General features: G+C 39.4%; 1 protein-coding gene across 1 annotated transcript in view; it reads right to left on the bottom strand.

Annotated features, from left to right (window-relative positions):
• The window catches only part of LOC120755029 (von Willebrand factor D and EGF domain-containing protein-like), a 178,168-nt gene that overhangs the window by 54,720 nt on the left and 101,665 nt on the right, over positions 1–21,783 (bottom strand). The window contains 5 exon segments of the mRNA XM_040069525.1: positions 9,199–9,332; positions 10,739–10,919; positions 12,871–13,008; positions 17,575–17,794; positions 19,027–19,277. Of these exon segments, the coding sequence (XP_039925459.1) occupies positions 9,199–9,332; positions 10,739–10,919; positions 12,871–13,008; positions 17,575–17,794; positions 19,027–19,277 (924 nt within the window).

Raw genomic sequence — 21,783 nt, 5'->3', positions numbered from 1 at the left:
GCTAATGTCTTACCCCTCCTAAATATTCAGTAATATAATTTTGATTCTCCCTTCCTTCCTCTTAAGCATCCAGAAATTCCCCACATTAAATGTTGTTCCAGTCACCATACCCATTCTCCTACAATCACAAGCAGTAACTCCCAGAATAAATTCCTCACCACCTTTAAGTGAAACACAGCTTCAACCTCCCCAGTTTTACAAAGAGTTACTTCCAGGATTATTTTTGTAGTAACAGAAGCATTTTAAAGGCTTTTTGTGGTTGGGATATTAATGTGAATTTAGATAGGAGCTTAATTTTTGACCTAATGATCCTTTATGTAATTTTTGATGTAAAAAACTGGAAAGTACAAATGTGTTGTAAACCTGGAGAGCCTCACATCCACACAGGGCAGCTCAGCACAGGGCAAAGTGGGTACATGACTCTCTCCATCTGTACAGGATTATTCAGTCCTTGTGCTCTCAAACCACAGCTTCTGTGATGGGTAAATTTACTCACTTGATGTTTCAATGATGAAATTAAAAGGTGAACATCTAGTTCACTGTCCCTGAGCTCTTTCAGCCTGATGGAAAATGAGATTGTGCCACTGATGTTGTTGTCTGGTGAGTAATTTTCTTCCCCTTCACCTACCAAAATCATGAGCAGCAGGGAATAGTTTGTGGGCTCTGTATCACTCAGCCACTTCTGATTATAACAACTCCTCTGCTTCAGACTCTGTTTGCCAATGTGGCTGCAGCTGCACACACACAATTCTCTAACACCATTCAGAATTTGCAAGGCAAATTTGTCCTGTGTCAATGAAATACAAAGTTGTTCTGCTCCGATACAACACTTCTGAGGTGTAGAGAGCCAGGGATCTTCAGTCAGCTCACCCACTAAACCTCGTTCGTGAGTCTTTCTGTGTTCAGTAAATGGTTCCCACAAAAGGAAGGGGGTCTAGACTCTGCTGTCAAGGAGGCCCTTTTCCAGTTCTGGGGTGCTGAAAAACCTATCTGAGTATGCAAGAAAATATTACCTTGAGTGTGGGATAGTGAATTTGCTTATGACACCTTAAAGGTCATTTATATTTTTTGCATCACTGTGCAGTTCATTTACTTCAAGGTTTTCAGTACAATATAATTGACATCTCAATTCATTAACTGCTGTCTTTAAAGAAAATGGGGATTCTGAGATGGCTGGCTAGGAAAGAAACAATTCATAAACATACAAATGATATTATTGACTACTTGACAAAGTTTTCAGTATTATCTAACGTATGTCAAGGAATACATAAAGATTATCCCTTTCATACTGAACAAATACAAAGCAGATGCTAGAAGATTTTGCTAAGGAATAGCTCTTTTTTATAGGGAATATTTTTCTATTTGCAAAACTTCATCAATAGAAAGCATTTTGATTTAGGGTTTAACAAATGAAAAAACCTTTCCCGAAGTTTAAGAGAATGTGTAGAATAAAGAGTAATTATGAAGATTATATATACATATATAATACAGAAAATACCTGTATATATACAGAAAAAATGAAGAAGAACAAAGAGGTGGGGTGCTAATACCATCTTAGTTTATATTTATTTAAGCCATATTTCTCACAGATTTAGATGATCAGCTCCTTTTTTTGTCTCCTGGGTATGTAAGAGTACTATTAGGGCATGAACTGGAGCCCTAGGATGATACTTGAGTTTGAAACTGATAAAACAGCTTTAAATATATGAAATTTATCCCAACACATTACATTTCCTCCTACTATGTGAATCTACTTTTCAAGTAAGATTCTTGGGACAAGACATTGTATTCAGACAAAGTGCAGGAAAGTAATTAGCACAATGACAGAAAAATGGGTCTTTGAGGAAAATAAAGTATTTTCAGCACTTGGTTTTCAGACTCTGTTTGTTGGGGGGTTTTCTTTATTTATTTTGTAACTTTTTTGTTTTTTCTGTACAATTTCAGTTTTACCATCAGGATCATCAGAGACAGCGTTTTTAAAATGGGGTAAGAATTACTGATTGCAAAGATATGAGCATGCTCCCCACACATGGATTTTTTTTCCCGTTCTCTACCAACCATTTCCTTTATCAGTATCTTTTTTTTGGGGGGGGGATTGCCCATAGAGATTTATAAACCCCCTATGTTTTTGCAAACAATGTTTTCTCAAACACCTCTTCTGCCTTCCAGTTTTGTTCAAGATTTAATTGAAAACTTCCCTCATGTGGGTTGGAAAAAACGCAAAATGTTTGATGTGCTCTCACCCCTCGCACAGGAGCCGTGCTCCCCTCGCTGCTTTGTTGCCAGGTCTCCTTCCATGCTCTTTGTATTCCTTGGGTCTTACCCCTTCTCTGCTGCTGTTTTCAGAAGTGCTCTTCCTGTGCTTTTCTCTGAATACCCAGCCAAGAAAACAGGAAGCAGAGAAGTGTGGTTGTGTTTCAAAACACCCTGGATCACCCAGTTAATCCCCTCGCAGCTGTTTTATCAACCTTCGTTTCATTATCCCTTGTCCGTTTCTCAGGTCTGAACTTTTACCTCTCCTCTTTTGTGTTCTGCCTCCTCCAATTACTGGAGCCTGAAACTGCATTATTTCAGCAGCTACAAAGATGGTGTTAAGATAGAGTACATGGAACCAAATTATATTTTCTATTCAAGAATTGACAGTATATTTCACTTCTCAGAGCTGAGACAGATGGAAAAATTAATAGAAACTATGTTCTTATCTGATGATGCCTCATGGGTCTTCAGACTCTCATGGCATGGACAGGTTGATAGATATATACAAAATAGGCTAAATTAAGGCAGATCTTTTCTGAAGCGTCTCCGTCTAATTCTCTGAAATATCTATGTAGAATCCTTTAGAAGAGTAATAATAGATTATAAAGAAAGTTCATTTCTTCAAAAGAAAAGCCATAATATTTATTCAAAGAAAAAATAGCTGAAATGCTTCAAAGTATTTCCACAAAGAAATAGCAAGGAATAAATTACTGAAATACTTTCAATTTGAGAAATAAATGGTCTAAAACAATAATTATGTTGGTTTGGGCTGTAAACATATAAAAATCGAGTTATTTTACATATGAAAGCCAAGGCACAAAATGAACTGTGCCTGACTGGGAACCAGTAATGCATCTATTTAAAAATCATATATAAATACTCTCAGTGAAATCATACTTTTAGGGAACTGTCCCCAATTTCAACTGATGAGGTTGACAAGGACCTGTACTTTCTTCCTAATTTAGAAAACAAAAGACAAGGAATTACAATAATAAGGTTTCACATGGTACGGCACGGAAGAACTTAGTTAGTTCTCTTTGAGAAAACAAATGTTGGACCAGATATCTTTCGAGGTCTCTTCCAACACTGTTATCCTGATTTTCTGAAATTCTAAATCTAATATATTATCAGCATGGGCAGTGATTTTCTCCTCCATCCCAGAGGATCAGTTGCCTTGTGGGAGCTATAGGCTGCTGCTGTATCCCTTCAGGACTGAACCAACCCTATCCACGTGATGTGTAATATCTGGGGCAAAATTCACATGATTTGGCAGTGGACAATCCCTAGTTCTGCAAGAAAGTATTGTGTTTATATACCTATTCAAACCCAGCAAGATGTTTATGAACTAGTCCTAACCATGTCTTTATATTTCACACTTATTTTTACCCCCATGTACTGTGTTGCGTTGCTCACAAGTCCTTTCTCTTCAAATCCTTCTTTGCTTTATCCCTTAGTGGAGACACTCTTGTGTTGCTTTAATGGGGCCAGGATATTGGTCCAGTCTGAGTTACTTCCAGTTCTAAAGGAGCCTTTAAGTGCCTTTAACAAAACAGCAATCTTGTCAAATTTGTGCAAACAGAGTTTGCTCCCTTTAAAAGCTGTGTGCTATTATAGCTGGATGATTAAATGAGCCTGGAAATTCTAAGAGAAGATAATCTTGCTCTGCTCTGTCAATGTAAAAAACTACCGAGCCTGTATCCTGTGTAGATTATTTGTTGGAGACTGAGTTGTTATTATCACTTAAAAGTCATGATGGCCCAGTGATTGCTTAAGCAAAAGGTGGCACATTCTTGATAGGAGAGAAATGTAATCTGTACTTGATATTCTGATTGAATGTAAATATTATTCATGGCATATAGCTGAGTCCTCTTCCCTAGTGGTTTTATGGCTTGGGCTTCATTGGTCTTCTATTGCTGAGCTACATCATTTCCTAAATATATCATCTGTATTGGAAGCACTTAACAAGTTCTGGATTGACAGAGTGTATGGATCAGTGAAGCTGGAGACCGTTTATCTTCTAAATTATCTAAACATATTCTTCCCACTGTGCCTACTTTGGTTGTTATGTTTGGGTCATAGCATATATTGTACAGGTCTCTTGGTATTTTGCTGAAAATACTTAATATTTTATGAGGAATCCTTAAGGAGGAGAAAGACATCAGAAAGACTCTCTCTGATTCCCTTTCTGTCTTGACAAGTACAGGAGCGGATTTCCACTGGCAATTACAGACTCAGAGGGCAGGAAAGGGTCAGAGCTTATGTCCACAATGCCAGGCTGATCCAGGTCCCATGTGAAGATTACTGGTACACCATTTGCAAAACTGACTCTTTCATTAGACCAAATTTAAATGGAATGTCTTTGTGTGGCATTTCTAACCCCATTTCAGTTGCCATTTCATCACATATCCCTTGAAGGAGGCATCATTACATCATAACTGGTCTATCTGGAAAAATTATACATTTTGTCCTGAAATACACTGAAACAGTGTTTATGAAAGGGATCAGCAACTTCCACCATGCATTCCAAAGATGAATTGTGGGCAGAATTTCCATGACCTGAGTTAGAGCTAGGAGCTGCAAGCCATCGACTTTCAATGCTTCCTGGTTTTGGAGCCCACAGCAGGAGCCGAGATCTATCACCTCATAGAGGCAAACCAGAATATCCTTTACTGTTTGTTTAGTGTTTCTGTTTTGTCTTTGCAAGGGTCTCAGGCAACTTCACAGCTCATGGCTGCAGCACCTACATCCCTGCCTTCACGTTGGCGTTGTAATTTGTTGCATAATCCATGTCAGGATGGGTTAGTTACTCTTTGCAAAGCACTCTCTGAATGCTGAACAGTGCTTGCCTTTTATCTACACCTCCTGGTACACACAGATCTCATATTTAAAAGTCCTGTGCGTGATGTGCCTGCCTTAACAGGTTTTTTTGGTTGTTTGGTGGTGTTTTGGTTTTTTTTTTTGCTTCCAGGAATTGTGCTCAGCTCAGTCCATTAGGGTAATGTTTGTTCAGTGGAGTCAGTTATGATTTACACTGGGGTAAGTGAGACTGGAATCTGGGCCTTGATCTTTTTAATGCAAATTCATCAATTCTGTTAGATAAAAGATAAAAAGAATGTATTACATTCTTCAGTCATCTCTTGAAACAAAATCATTTGATTGGTTCCAGGCAGTAAGAAGTCCCTACTCCTGCAGTTAGCTCCAGACATGAAACCTTGGGTTAGTGACCAAAGCTCTTACTGGAGATATTTATTTTTCATGGCTAGTGATTAATGATGAGTGTTAATAATAACAGAAGTGATTTCCAAGTTAAAATTTAAGAATGCAAAACTTAAGATTAATATGTTCCTCTGGTGTTTGACTGAGCAGTATGCGTTTAAAGACACACGTTCTTCGACTTCAAAACGTTTTATCCTCCTTTTAAATCCACACCTTGATGTCGATCTGACAGTGGTGCAAATGAGAAGGTGACAGAGGTCTCTCTGATGTAAAATCAAAGCGAATTCAGATGTGCAGTGCAGATACTGGAGGAGTGTGAAGCACAGAGCACGTAAAACATAACAAATAGCTGCACATGCAAAATATAGCAAGTGCCAAATGTCTACAATGCTGCAAATTAACTGCTGTGACAGGAGATCTTGCAGTGGTGTTCTGAATGGGAAAGCATAACTCGATTACAGAGATCATAAAATCACCCTCTCCCTTGATCTTCGGCTGCCTAAACCAGGAGAGACAGAAAGAGCTGGCTCTGAACAAACAATTTTTTATGGGTGATGGATATGGCACTGCTTTGTCCAGTAACATTGCTGATTTACTAATAGTTAAAAAATAAATCCTTTGTGATGACACCAACCTCTCTAACCTGCTAAAGAAAGTGCAAACAGATGGGTATCTGTGTGACTGTGAGTGATGAAAGCAGTCTGGAGAAATACCCACAGCGCCTGACGAGAACTAATATTGCAGCATGCAGGAACATCACCAGCATCCCCATTAGGATATATTCATTTTCTTTGTGCCAAGAATATGACCAATGATACTGGGTGGTTTGATTTAATAGATCTGCCTCTTCTAGCAAAAAAGCAACAGATATTTTACACAAAATTGAAATGTGCCCAGGGAAGCCTGGACAGATTTAAATTCTTTAGGCTTTCCTCTTTATTGCAATGCCAGCAGACTAAGGGGACTTTTGACCCTACTAGTAAATTTTTAAATAAATGTAGAATACCTGCTTTATGGGTCTGAAAGGGACAGGAATAGATTTTTGTTTCTGATAGGAGAATTTATTTTTTTTAATCCCCTTTTATGTGAAATTCCATGTTGGATTTTCCTTAAGACCGTTCTGATATACTTCAAGAAAAATTGCAGTTTGAGGTGGTACAAACTACAGATATAAGCCAGGTAAAATATGTGAGAACAGAATGAGGCCCTGCATTTTTAGACCAGATAAAGGTAGCTCAGAAAATTATTTTTAGAGTTACATAGTTTGGAGTAAGTAAAGCACTTCAAGAGATGAATACCCATCACATATCCATGCTGAGGGAATCGTACTTCATTGATTATAAATCAAAATTGAAGGATGCAGCTAATCAAACACTGACATAGGAAACAATTTTCTTCTGGAATATTTTTTCTCCTCGGCAGGCTACAAAGGCATTGGATAATTTCTGTGGTCTCAGTATGAAGAAATACTTATCCTTTAATCCTTAAATCACTGCAATTATATATAATTTCATGTCAAAAGCAGCCAATAAAAGTACAAAATAGGGATTAGCAGGAGTATTTTTAGATTAAAATTACTAGAGTTGGAAAGAAGTGGCACATAATCTCAGTACCTTCACGAGCACTGTAGCAAGCTGAAGAGGATTTGTTCTGTTTCATTTGAAGACTGATAGCATAAGTTACAAGGGAAAGAAGCTATTATTCCAACAGGGAGGATTTCACAAAAATCATAATCCACTACTGTACATAAATTTAATTGAGAGTTAATTCTTTTTTTGTCTGATATCTTTTAGCCATCAGTGATATCCAATACTTCTACTGGCAAAGCACTTGGGAAGGAAAGTTAAACCCATCATTTTGGCCATAATTAAGACAGTCACAGAGCTGCAACAATTGCTTTCATTTCTAAGTATTAAAACAAATGACTATTCTCATTTAACCTTGAGGCACAAGATTCTCATCACTTGCATTGTGATGTAATTCACAGGAGTGAATATAAGGTTCTGTTGGAAAAAAAAAAAAAAAAAAAAAAAAAAAAAAAAAAAAAAAAAAAAAAAAAAAAAAAAAATCCTCTTCATTCTCTTCCTGAAGTGTTCGAGCTGGCATCATTTGCAGCACGAAGTCCCGGCTCGGTTTGCATATTCCAAAGAACAATGTAAAACTATTGTCTCCGATACACAGCTCACTTTTGAAGGAAGCACGTACTTGTTTCAGATCCTGATACCTGGGATATTTCTTAAATCTTTGCCTGGAGTTGTATAAGACAGGCATGAATCACAGCAAATGGCAGCTTCTCTCTGCATTCCCCTCTCCAGAACACAGACAAATTTACTTGGTTAATGTTTATATAAACACAGTGTAAGTGTGCCTGATTTACTGTACCAATACCTGCAGCTGTAGAATGTCTGTTCTACTCAACAGCATTTAAAGGACCTTTGGGGTGCACAATGTGTATCCCATTATCCCATTAATGACAAGGCACAGCTTTGGGCAATAACAGAAAAGTTATTTATATGCACAATGATTTTTTTTCTTCCTCAACCACTTTTACAGCTTCCCCAAGTTATAGAAGAGTCAATAGCTGCCTTAGTGATGCTGGCAGAATAAGTAATACTTTGTACATACTCATTGCTAGGGAGAGAAAAATGTTGAGTTTATTTTTGTGACCTTTATATTCTGAGAACTGGCTAAAATCAATTTATGGTTCCAAGAGATTGGATGATACCTACAGTAAGCAGTAAAATTGCTTCCACTCTGATAGAGTGTGTTAAAATATAACACCGGGGTAACAATCATTGATTTGGATACAGAATGGGAAGTGAAGGGGGGCTGGTCCAGTGTGGGAGGTCAGGGAACAATTTGGCAGGTTTCAAGACACTCTGTCTTGCGTACTTAGGAGAAAGATTTCAAGGAATCCAACCTGGCAGTTGGAATAAACACGACTGCTCCTGGCAGCGCAGTCTGTGCAGTAAAAGGGGACAATCATCCAGACTGTCCCTATAGAACCATACATCGAATTATGGGAATATCAAGGAGAGAGCAGGATCAGAGCACAGTGGTCACTGTGCCACTGCCACTTTGTGCCTGGGGTCAGGACCCAGCTCGTCTTTTGTAACAGCAGAAGACCTCTTCTAATGAGGCCTTCTCTTCATTCCTCAGAGATTAAAGGGAGCAGCTGATTTCCAGAGCTCCCCAAGGAAGATCACTGCTCAGGCTATGAACAATACTATAGAAATTCTTTAATTATCTGCTGCCTTCAACTGTAGGTATAGCTGTTCTTGCACGGCACTTTGTTTATTATTGCCTTCACAGGTCACCTTGCAGAACAGATGCCTTGCAGCAGAAGAATTAGGAAGGAAGGAGGGCTGAGTGATACTGGCATGTGTCATGTTCCGACCTTACTGAGGAGGAAACGAGCCCTGCGTTCCTGTGCCAGTGTTGTGGCAGGAACACAGACGTGGTGATTCATACCACTGAACAAATCCTGACATGAAGAATTCCCCCTGGTAGCAAAGGGGGTGGTTAATCTATTGGATTTCAACTGATGGGGCCAGGTATTCCTGAAATAAGTCCTGCCAGCATCCCCTCAGGTGAGAGTGACAGCACATCACCGCCAGTCTTTGATTCCAGAGTGCGGTGTGCTGCAGCGCCGTGCTAGCTCAGCTCGCACCCCCTCACAGCCTTCCTATGCGAGACCTTTCGAAAATTCAGACAAATGGAAAGTACCTGTTCTGGGGGCCTTGGTACAGATTCGACCGTTTCCAAGGAACCCTGCTGGACAGCGGCCGCAGACGTACCCAAGGTGAGGCGGCTTCCGGTCAAAGCACGGCGCTCCAGGGAAACACGGCCTGTCGGCACAGCTGGGCACAGGCGCTGCACGGCCGAAAACAAGCGAGCCCCGGCACCTGATTAATCATTTATCCTATGAAACCCTTATCTAAAACTTAGCAGTGACTGCCCGAGCCCAGATAAAGCTTTATAATTGCTTTTATTCTTTTAAAGCCTAATTAATGCGAAATGTTCCCAAAACCTTGAGCCAAACAGGAGAATGTCCTGTAGGCTCAGTGTAACGGAACAGCTGTTTCTCATTAAAACAAGATTTATTGGTCCTCTAATTACATGTTTTCAAGTTTATTACTCGAAGTTGTTTGGCATTTATCATGTAAAATATAGAAACTGTAATTTTGAGCATAAGTGAAAGATTAACTGAGTGAGAAAAGGTATTATTCGACATCTTTTTGGTCTTTTATAATTGGAAGGTAATGATCAAACCTAACAGCACCTATACCTTACTTTTGAAATTTCGCTGTGAATTACGTATGTTTCTGATCTGGAAATCATCCTTAATGTGTCAAACCTTGTATTACAGAAGACTTTAATTATCTTAGGACTATGTGCAAAATTTAACACTCTGGTAGTATATAATATTTTATCACCTGTGATGTCACTGAACAGCAACTGTATATGAACTGCCTGTGAAGTATTTAATAGTGTCAAGACAGAGAACAGATGATGAATACAATCTTAATGATGATTGTAGATCTTTTTTAATTGCTTCCAGTGAGGTGTCCATCATGATTCTCAAGTATTTTCTGAATTATTCTTGCACTTTACCTACAGCATCATGAGATAGGATACCTGCAGGAGGCAAGTTCTGCTTAGGGGTTGGCTGGCCTGGTACAGACATTGAAAAAATGAGGGTAAGGAAAAAACCCACCTCTTTGCCCCTACACATGACCAATCTCATATTTTTGCTGGCTGCTTTCACTGGAAAATCAGTTATAAATGCAACAGTTATTAGAGCAGGACCAGCACAAGCATCATGCAGGTGCAGACCCATGTCAGAGAATACTGCACCTCTGGGAAAAGCTACTGCCACAGGCAAGTTCATTCCTCGAGCCGATCTTCACTTATGCTTAAAACTCAGTAGCAATTCAGTGGTTGACCATTAAGTACCTGAATAAAACACCAGCACCACTTGGTCATGGCAAGCTGGCATAAGCTTTTATCATCTTGCTTTCTATGGATCACTACAGTTTGGAGTGGTTTTGTCCTACCTCAGAAGTGGTGTGATTTCTAATTAAGCCTGACCACTCCGACTGTTATTGTTGAAATGTCACCCTTCCATGTCAAATTGCTTAGCAGCAATCCACAGTCTGATGTATTAAGAGTGCTTTTTTTCTAACTCAAATTTTCTTGTGTGATAAACAGACAGTTTCTATTTACGGTTAAGGTGTTTAAATTAATGAATTCTAAATATATAAACTGCCCCAAATGAAAAATATTTCATATCCTTGTATACCTACCATGTCTATCACTTATGCTAAAATTCTTAATTACAGGAGAATCCTTTGCCTCTAAGGATTGCAGTGGCTGCTTAACCTTAGTCCTGTTCAATTCACCTCTGCCATTGCTTAAAGCTTCTGTAACGTCAGCAGCGAGCACAGCTGTGGAAAATATCACAGAGACAAGGAACAAGATGTTAGAGCTGAGCTGTGATTGATGATAAAAAGCCACAACAACAGCAAATCAAGTAACCTGGCTCAAGTTTACTCTGGAAACCAACAAGCAAATAATGGCAGATCAGGTGGGTCCAGCTGCTGACACACAGCAAAGCTTCAACTAAGTATAGGAAAAATTATTATGCCCAAGCTTTCTGAATTTTGCTTGTCTGGGAGTCTTAACGTGCACTGTGGTCTTCCATTGGGCTCTGGGCACTTGGAGATCCTCAGGTCAAGCTGTGTTTGGCAGCACTGCTCCTTGGATGGGGATGCCACTCCTCACCCTGGGAGCTGTGCTCTGCCTGAGGTTTGCCTCTCCTTGAAAGCTTCTCCTGTCTGAAACTCTGGTGAGTGTGTTTGTTCAGTCAATTCAGCTGCCAGCTTTGTGTGTGTCAAAATACCTGTAAAAAGTGCATGTGGGTGCAGTGAGGAGACTGAAAAACATTATTTTCTACATAATTTTAAAGTAATGAATTAGGGGTAAAGTCTATGTGGAGAGTGCTGCGAGTTAAACAATTCTTGCCTTGGGTCTCTTGAATATTCTCTACTCTTAATAGAGCCTGAAACTCTGATTCTGTGTATATTAAACAATGCAATGAGGTGTTGCTCACTTCAGGAGCTATAGAACTACTTCAGTCCTCCTTTCTTCCTTTCCTTAATACTCACTTAAGCAAGGGAAGTACAAGCAGGAATGTTAAGTCTCTGAATCAGGGCTAAAAATAATAATTTCTAGCCTATCCTGGGTGAACAGGCAAGCCCTTAGGTTTATTCTTTCTAATAAATGTGCATTTCAGAAACATATTTTTTCCTGTAATTAAAAAATGCAAAGTAAGAAATGTTATATTTCTCAAAAGCACATTATTTGGTGTACATTTCCTTTGTGGGTTAAATTAACAACTAAAATATGCATTTGGGAAACAGATGCAAAATCCCTTTGAGATAACCAGTGTGGCCAAATGATGCAGCACAGAAAACTTTATATACAGATGTTTGGCAATATGATTGAAGGGATGTTTGGTAAATCTGGCAAAGGCTGTGCTGCTGGTGCCAGGGTCCTGCAGTTACCACTCAGTCTGCTCACAGTGGATATATTTTTTTTTTTTCCCTTTCTGAAGTCAATATGAGGAAATGCTAATGGCTGCACAATAAATAACCTGCATCTTTCACTTCTTGGATGTCTTTGGAAATGCCAACAAACAAGTAAAAAAGTCTTCAAGTGTTGATTTATCTCCTTCTGGTTTAAAAAAAAAAATGTTTTGGAGAAGGCTTTTGTCTGTGTGACTGAAACAAGCAGAGCGTGTGTGAGTCATGGCAAGTGCACTGGGAAGGTCTCAGGGGACAAAGTCACCATGGGCTCCCCAATAAAGAGTCTGTTGTTCTAAAAGCAAATATTGAGCAGTTCTAAAGCTGTTCATGGCCCTTTTCTTCCCTAGCTGGGATCTGAGGAATGACTTCATGCCAAGCACCTCTGGGATGTGTCCTCTAATGAAAACACACCTTGGAAACAGAGGTGAAAGGATTCTCTTACTCTCCTACCAGCTGTCACCCAAAGTAAAATCAGCCCTGGAGGTGCTCCCCAAATACTCACCCATGGATGTGTATTCAGGAGTGAAATAGTGGAGAATGTGCAGAGTGTTCTTGGCAAATTACCTATCGGTAAAGTACTTTTTTTGTATGCTGTGGTGTTCGTTCTCTACCAAAATTAAAAATAGCTGAGCAATTTGCAAACATCCCCATTAATATAATACAACAATAGTCTGTTTTGTACTTTTAAGGATCTGTACTTGAAATGAGTGACAAAATACTCGATTAGGGATAATAGTAGTAGAATTGCACCCATCCCCCCTCGCCCATCCTCCCCCCCCATCTATTAAAATAAATCATGTAAAACACTTACATTTGCAAGTTTTACCATTTCCCTCCATCCCACTGGGGCAAATTCCACATGCATAAGATCCAAAGGTATTCATACAAGACACTCCAGGAAAACAAAGACTCTGTTCACATTCGTTCTTGTCTTCCTGACAAGTAAGCCCTATGGCAAAGCAAAGGGGAAGTTAATAATCAGGAAAGGTTCCCTGTTTATAGTTCAGCTCAAATGTTGAAGCAGACAAAAGCTCACTTCTCAGCTGCAAACTCATTACAGGGTATGTCGCTCATGTCCCAGCCAAATTCCCCACTGTCTCACTTAAACCTGCTTTTTATCACACTGTTTATTACTGTCGTTACTGGCACCAGAAGTGCTGAATTTGAGACTCCTGCTCATGGAAAGCTGTGCATGTTAAATGAAAACGCACATAAATGAAATTAATATTGCCCCTGCATTTCAGGTTGTTGCTGCTGCTTTTGTTTTCTTGTTAATATGGGATCTTTGTCATGTACTGAAGAGCCCCATGAATTTCACCATTTTGGCTTTAGGATATGAGGAGCCATGTACTGACCATCTGTTTCTATGTGGACCTCACAGAACTGTGAATGAGCCTGGTAGAGTCTGGTTGAAGATAAACCTTACAAAATGATCAGATTTTTAAAAACAACCCAAGTTTTTCTACTTAAAATCAAAATTTGAAGGAACATTCTGTGAGTGTCATTGAGCCACAGTACTGGTATTCAGAGGATAGGCTGTCACAGGATCTGAATCCAAAACAATATCTCTTGACTATTGCTGATTTTAGGTCCCTTAAAAATCCCTTAACTGATATGCAAATTCACAACTTTGAGTGAATTTAATGAATACTTCTAGGGTAGGGTGACCCAAAAGATAAAATTACTATCTGAACAGCACTGAGGCAGAGTAATCAAATATAATGTCGTTTAAAACTCCACCAGGCTTCAGCTGCTCTGTGCTGCCTCTGTGCACTTGGGCAAACTTTCTTGGCTACTGCTGCTCACAGGATGTACAGGATGAGGGCAGTCACAAACTAGCCCAGACCACTTTTGTTAAGGCACTCCCTTTATCCCTGTGGGAATGTACAAGGAGAATGGGACAGCTTCTGGAGAATCCAGGGACATGCCTCAAACGTAGCACCAGGTACAGAAAAGTTTGATCCATATCAGATATATAACTTTATTGTGAAAAGAAGTTCTATATATAAAGGATTTTTTTTTTTTCCCTTCAAAAAAGAAATTTGTCTCAGAGGAATAAATTGCAAGATGATAAAAACAGAGCATCATCATTCATCTACTACAATATAATCTCTCATTGTTTCAGCATTGCAAACAGCTTCCACTAGTCCTTTCAAGTTAAATAGCATCTCAATGTAGAAAACTCAAACTGAAGTCTCTTTATAGACTGAGCTGCCTAAACAGCCAGTGACATCACCTTCCCATGCCTGCTTCTTCTTGAGGAAGAAAGAACAGCAGCACAAAAGCCACATCCCTTTTCCTGTGCCATCTCAAGCTAATTTGTTATGGTTTTCCTGCTTCTTTCTTTGTTTATTGAAACTGAACATTGCACAGTGTTGCAGGGCTACGCTTACTTTATTCCCTCCCTTGTTAAGTTTTGGCTGACTGCTTATATTTCACTGTTCAATTATCACATTCATGGTACCAGGCAGCTTTTTTCTGATGCTAGTTTCTGGTGATGCATTGGGAAACTATTAGACATCACGTGGAAAATATTGAATGGGTAGCCCTCTGATTAGAGTAGTAATTACTTTCTTTCTCTGAGTGTCATACAAAGACTAAACATGCTATCATGAACAATGAGAGTAGGATCAAAGTTCCCAGTTTCAGTAAAAACAGTCACTTCTCCCTTGGTCCTTCGTACTCCCCTTCTCACGTTTAAATACTCTATTTTCCCTGCAAAGGGCTGTCCTTCAAATCTCAAATACAAGGGAGTTACAGAAATCAAAGGAATACCTTAAGTAACAAGAGAAATTGTAAAATTCAGCTACTTGGCTGATTTTTGTGATGAAAAGGTGAAACTATGCAAGCACTGTTTTTCACACAGAGATATTTGATTTTAAACAGTGTCTGACCAGTTTGGGCATAATGATAATCCTGATGAATCCAAGGAGAAATGTTTGCAAAGACTGGAACTTGGTTGAATGATGCTGAAGAAGCAGCAGTAATGGACAGGAAACTGCACCAAGAAGTGTCAATTATTCTGTTTACATGACCTCCTGTGCACTGCGGCACAGGGGAGTCTCAACTGTCTCGGCACTGCTACAGTACAAATAAAAATAATAGGAATAGAAGTTCATCAAGTTCTAAGGCTGAACTATCTGTTTGTGTGCCAGCTGTATTTCTTCATCACTGCATGGGAAGTTGTTTGAGAAAATAAAGTCCTTTCATGCCTCGATAGGAGCTGACCACCTACAGATGCAAAGAAAGATTTTTTTACTGTGTTCACATTAAGCTGACTCTAAAGCAATAGAAAAATCCCATTTAGGGTCTCTGTGGTTATTAGAAACCATTAATAAATCCTGTGAGTTTCTTCAGTTTCCTGAAATATGAAATAAAATTATCATTCTACCTGCTCCCCATCCCACCCCCAACTTTGTACTAATCACCTGTATATGAGGAAAGAAATAATGATTTAATGATTGGGATAGTTTTTGAGGATCAGTTCCATTCACAGGTGGGTGATGTTCTTGCTCTCTGTGGCCAAAGGAATGAACAACAGAGATCCTTGTTGTCTTGTTGAGAGTGTAGATGAAAAATGAACGAACTTTGAACACTATTCCTGAGATCCAGTAATAATTCTGGAGTCAACCTTCCCTCAGAATTTCTACTGGCTTTTCTCCCTGCCTTGTTCCCATTCTTACATTTTACCCTCACACTGATGCACCTGAGCTGCTGCTTCCCTTGCAGGGGTATTTGGGAAGCTCTCACAAGTTCACTTCTTGTTTCTACTGCTTGTTTGCTGTCATTTGTAAAGATTTGATGGTGAAGTGGTGCTGTCACTTGAGCTGCACAGCCTTGCCTTCTCATTAGATTATTGATGGTTTTCTGGGGAATTGAGGCATAAACACAGCATCAAAAATGAGATTTTATTGTTGTCACTGAACCTGCCCTGAAGTAAAATCATCTGCTTCCCAGCTGGCTCGCAGCTCCACTTGTTTATAATTTTTCACCTGCTATTAAAACTTTGAGATGTATTCCTTTTTCACTCAATCATATCTTATTTTATTTTCTTTTGTTGCTTGTGTTTTGGCATTTTGGGAAGAACAGGGAAGAACAGCAAAACCCTCACACTGTTATTTAACTTGCAAGAACTAAAGGTGCAGAAAAACCTGGTTTTTCTCTGGCCGTCAAGGAGCTGTGTGCCCTTGTCTCTCCAGGCAGCAAGTCCACTGAAGTTAATAACTCATAGAATTACATTGATTTTTATTAATTTAATCCAACTCCTTACAGGCAATCAAAACTATTTTTCCTCATTTTATATCTTCATAATTTACACCATAAAAACTTCCCAAATTTTCCTGTGTTCATAGGAATGTGCATTAAAGACATTCTGCATATGTTTGGTTGGCTTAGGGGTATTTATATTTTGATCAAACTTCTGCATTAGAACTTTATTCTCCATGCCTAGGCTTGTGTGTTCTTGCCTCCATGGAGTCTCTGGTGGTGTAAAGACTTTGGACAGCAGCAGGCTTTGGCCATTAGGTAGCATTACCTGGAGTCAACACAGATTAGGTGTCACAGATCTTTTAGGCCGTTTTTATGGACTTTGGAATGTTTTTTATTTTTCATTTCTGCTGGAATTTTATAAAAATGGAATCTAGGCTTGCAGTCCCACATGACCAAAGCAATAAAGGTTTCATGAGCTGCTGACAGGCGGGAAGAGTATGTTGCCCCACTGAGTAAAACGTGTTCCTGCTTTTGTTTAAAAATGGGTGTTTTTCTGTATATATGCACAATAAGCAGTCATAATTAGATGTTGCTTCTACTTTTTTGTTCAGACCTATAACACTGCCAGCAGCCAACCTTATGGGTCTCAAGAATGTGAACAGAGCAGGGGGTTGAGTGATTGTCTTTTTTCCCTTAATTTCTTAAAATCACATTTTGGCCAGCTGTTCTGGTTTTGGCTTGGATAGAATTTTGAAACCAGGGCACCAGCCTTGAAGAGTTTCAAGGGTTAGATTTTGTTTCATTGTCATGGCTGACAACCCACTGGACCTGTGATTTTCTAATGCTTAAATTTAATGCAGCTTCAAGTAGGATCAAAGGACAATTTATTTTTCCATGTTTTCCATATCTACTTCATCTTAAACCTGAGAAACATCATTTAATCGTAGTTCTTTCCCTTTTAATTAAGTGAAATCCTGTCAATTTCAAAAAGGGCCCTGGATCTTTGCCTTTTCTCTCAGTCTTGTCCTAACTCATTTCATGGATGGAAAAATCCATGGGAAGGAGCAGAGATTCAGGAGGTTCACATCCTCCTTGAGAGACCATTCAAGGACAAGAGAGCTTTAGGTCATTTTTCCTTATCCTTAGATGGAGAGATATCATCTGTCCATGTCTAAAGTGAAGCCATGGCAGCAGAGGAGCAGGGTTACGTTTGCAGTCCATTTGGCAGATGCTGTGCTCATGCTACACTCAAAAAATCCTGTGGCTCACTGTGGTTAGAGCAGAGATGCAAACAGAGAGGTGTTACCTCCCAAACCGGGGGGGCATTTACAAAAGTAGCTCTCCGCACTGTCCACACAGGTTCCACTGCCACAGGGGTTTGATTTGCAGTCCCTGATGTCTTCCTGGCAGAATTCTCCATCAAATCCATTTGGACACAAGCACAGGTATTCACCGAGGCCCGGGGGGTATTTAATATTGGTGACACATGTGCCACCACTGAGGCAGCTGCAGGGCTTCACTCCAACCTGGGGAAGGCAAAAGGGAATTGTGGTAAGATTCCTCTGAATAATCACGGCTGGGAGGTGTATTGTTACCCTTTAGGGAGGGAGAGATTTGTACTGCAAACATGTTATCCAGTATTATGGAAACTTATTTCTAACCAATTTCCTTCGCCTAGATAGATGGTCTTATACTCACTGAATTTATTTATTTGACTGAGAGCTCGACTTCAAAGGGATTTCTTTTTTCATCATTAAGGGGCACATTCTGACTTATAAGGAAAAAACCCAACCTTATTTGCCATAACAGCAGATTTCACACCGTATCTGAGGGCAGAATTTGTTTCTTATTCTTCAGAGAAGAAAGGAAGACTCTTTTCTCTTTGTCTGCCTTCCCACCTTCCTCTTTCACATTACAAATGGCTCCCAGGCAGGAACATGACTGTGGCATTCCTTATCTGGTCTCTCTCTTCAGGGAAGGGAGATCCATGGTTGTATTTTATGTACGTACAAGAACTGCATTTTACAGATTCAAAGCTCTGAATTATCCCTCCCAGATAACATGGGTCTAGTTTGAAATATTTCCATTAAAGCCATATCTAGGCTCCAGTTTCCCCCCCCCTCTGCTGTGTAGGTTCAGCAGATCGGTATTTTGTGGTTTGAATGAGTAAAAATAAGAATCTCTGGGAATAAAAACCTTTTCTTCAGAAAACTGTTCTTATATCAAGAGTCTGCATCCTGCTTTACTAGCTCATCCGATCAGAGGATTAATGTTAGCCTATACAATAAAGACAAAGCCATGCACAAGCTCTGCCAAGAAACTTGGAGTGTGGAATAATGACATAAGAGCAAGACATCCTCTAAAAATATCATTGAGAATGAGTTATAATCTCGTTTTTATAGCTAAAGACTGGTCTTTTATGTTATATGCTTTTTTTTTGTGCAATCCAGATGCAGAATGTGAATTTTAAAGCAGATTAATGAACCATTAAAAAGGCTCTGCAAGAATGTTCTTTCAAACAGCAATCAATAGCACTCTCTCTTGTTCCCTGTATATGTAGTTTCTATGTTCTCAGAGATATTTATTCCATTAATTGATCATTATTGCTGTGCTGGATATTATGCACTTATGAGGAAATAGCTGGAGCCTTTCTTTTTGAGACAGTAACAAATTATTATCTATGATGACAATTGCACACTTGCGTTGACATGACAAACAGGTTTGTTTTGTTTTTCCTTTGAAGCATTCTTTCTCTTACCTCAATGGAGTATCTGCTCTGTGCATTGCACTCATCTGACACAGTGAATTCAAAGGTCTGGGTTTCTTCTGAATCAACTTTCCAGAGGAGAAGGCCAGCAGGAGAGAGCCTGGCGTCCCGCGGCCCGGCCTCCAAGATGAATAGCACAGCTGACCCTTCTGGATCCACTGCAATTAGCTGGTAAACAAAATTCTCACCAATAAATGTCAGCAGCTGGCTGGAGGGGGCCTGGAACACAGGAGGCAGGTTGTCTAAACGGCAAAAATGAAACCATGATTACATAAACTCCAGTTTCTCCCACGTAAAGATTTTCAGAGTGGCTCTTTGAAGGAATGCTCTCACAGAAAACATACAGATCATACCCAGAGGCTAGTGGAGGGAGAGATGTGGGTGTTAGAGGCAGCAAATAGCTTTACCAAAAGAACGCCCTTTTCCTCCTTTTTTTTTTTCTTTTTTTTTTTTTTTCCCTGTGTTGAATTTTTGTCCCATCCTGCACTTTTTTTATGTGCTATCTGATATATGGGAGTAAATAATGATGATTTCTATAACCTCCCCCTAGTCCCAATTCTTCCTAAAACTATAATTAGTTATATTTCTGATACTTACATACATATTTAATCTACCTGCCATCCATCCATTTAAACACAAGTAAAACAAATCTCAAAATGCTGAATGACAAACGAATTGAGAGGGCAACTCAGAAGGAAAAATAAATTGTATCTCTTCTGTTGAGTAGAGTCTCCTGCCTTTACCCATGAGGAGCAATTAAATGAGCAGTTTGAGTGAATTCAGTTGGACACTTCATCAGGAACGAAGGTCTTTCCAGTGCCAGCAGAGATACATCAGTGGTACTGAGACTGTCCATCCCCAGTGACAGTGGTGTGCATCATGTCACCATTGGCACTGCTGTTTCTAGGGTTGCTGTTAAGATTCAGTACTTCCTCAATGAAGATAAACCCCCCAAATTTTACAAGGCAATTTAACAGCAGAAGATAAATGCAACCTGAAGATACTTTCAATGCACATAGGTAAGGAGGACAAGGTATAGAAAATGATTACATTTTATAATTAGAAACCAAGGAAAAGTAGGATCAGATGAGTACCCTGAGGTGACAGCAGCTCTTTTCAGGGCCAGGAATTTCATCTCCATGTCCTAAGCTTGCTCGGTCTCAAGGCGTTTTTCCTCTTTAGCCAGTAGTTCAAATTGACAGGAACAGATATTGAAAGGAATCTTCTCACAATGTAATCTGACCATAGTTATGTTTAACTTAAAGCACGTTTCTAATACTGAGGATTAATTTCAAGCCACACTCTAACATTATGAATATATACGTGTTCTCATAAGGACTCCTTGCATTATGCCATGGGAAATCACCATTAGGGTTTTTTTTGTGGTGCATATAATTTTTATCCAACTTTGCTTTCCATAGCGCAGCTTAGATGATGAAATTATTTAAATATGTGTCTCCTTTATTGCTGCTGCGCTATGAGAGCTTTCTAAAATGCTTGTCCAGCAGATTGTCCTGGCATAACTGTTGAAAGCTTCCATCTATTCATTTACCTTTTATTTCCCAAACACTAAAGCCATGGAGCCCATAAAAGTTGTGCCCAAAGTAATCAATGAAATATTGATGCAGGGTATGCATTTATGGATAAACACAAAGGTGTTAGCTGAATGGATGGGAAGTGGAAGGCACAAAATAACATAAAATCAGATGTTCTGAAAGGAGTCTGTGGAGGAGTGTTTCTAATCCTACAGAGATCTGCTTACCATCCAGTAAATTTATATATATACACTGTCCCTATTACTGCAGAACTTTTAAAGAAGTTTTCACACTTTTGAAAACAGGTATGACTAACCCTTTCTTATAAATATATTTAATTTTTGACATCATTTAAAAGTGAACTGTGATATGTTTTAGAGTTCCCAAATCATTTCTAGTTTTATAAATTTCAAAACAAATGCAGTTTTTACCCTTTAAACCATTCCCTGAATTTTAAAATCCAGCTCTCTTGGTGTTGGAAATGAGTCTGTCTGTGTAACACAGAATCAGCTCATCCCTAGGGATGTTGCTGCTCTGGCCAACACAATGGAGGGCCAGGCTGGATGAGGCTCTGAGCAACCTGGTCTAGTGGAAGGTGTCCTTGCCCATGGCAGGGGGTGGGACAAGATGATCTTTGAGGCTCATTTCAAGCACTTCAACTGTTATCCTATGATTCCATAACAGAAAGGAGGCAAGGTTTGTGAGTCACAGATAATATCCCTCATTGGACTTAAATATTTTCGGGGGGAAAACACACAGCTTTCAAGTGTACAGGCTCTCTTTCAGATCTGACTCACCCTTAGGCATTTTACCTACTTATCCAAGTGACATCCAAATGGATTTTTAGTTGGCCAAGTTTTGGGAAGTTGTCCAACTTCCAACCACGCAAATAAACGAAGCAGACTGGTTCTGTGACTCACATACCTTTCTGTAATGTGTTTGTGTTTACAAAGCCTAAAATGCAGAGAAACTCTCGAGAAGCACCACATGGCTTTACATAAAAGCAGTAATCTAATCTTTAGACTGATCAGATGCAGACATGCTCAAGTAAGGGAGGAGATGGGCTGTGAGGATAATGCTGCTGGAAACACAGACTGTCAGTAAAACATAGGGTGAGAAATGGTTGTTGTTTACACTGCGCATGTAGCCACCAAAAAACTATGATTTAGTCTTCATCCCTCAGGAGATGCCTCAAAAGGCAGCCTTCTCCATG

This window comes from Hirundo rustica, chromosome 7 (genome assembly GCF_015227805.2).
Source record: "Hirundo rustica isolate bHirRus1 chromosome 7, bHirRus1.pri.v3, whole genome shotgun sequence".
NCBI classification, from domain to species: Eukaryota; Metazoa; Chordata; class Aves; order Passeriformes; family Hirundinidae; genus Hirundo; species Hirundo rustica.
Note: the sequence above shows the minus strand (reverse complement) of the source record. Positions and strands in the feature narration are given on the sequence as shown.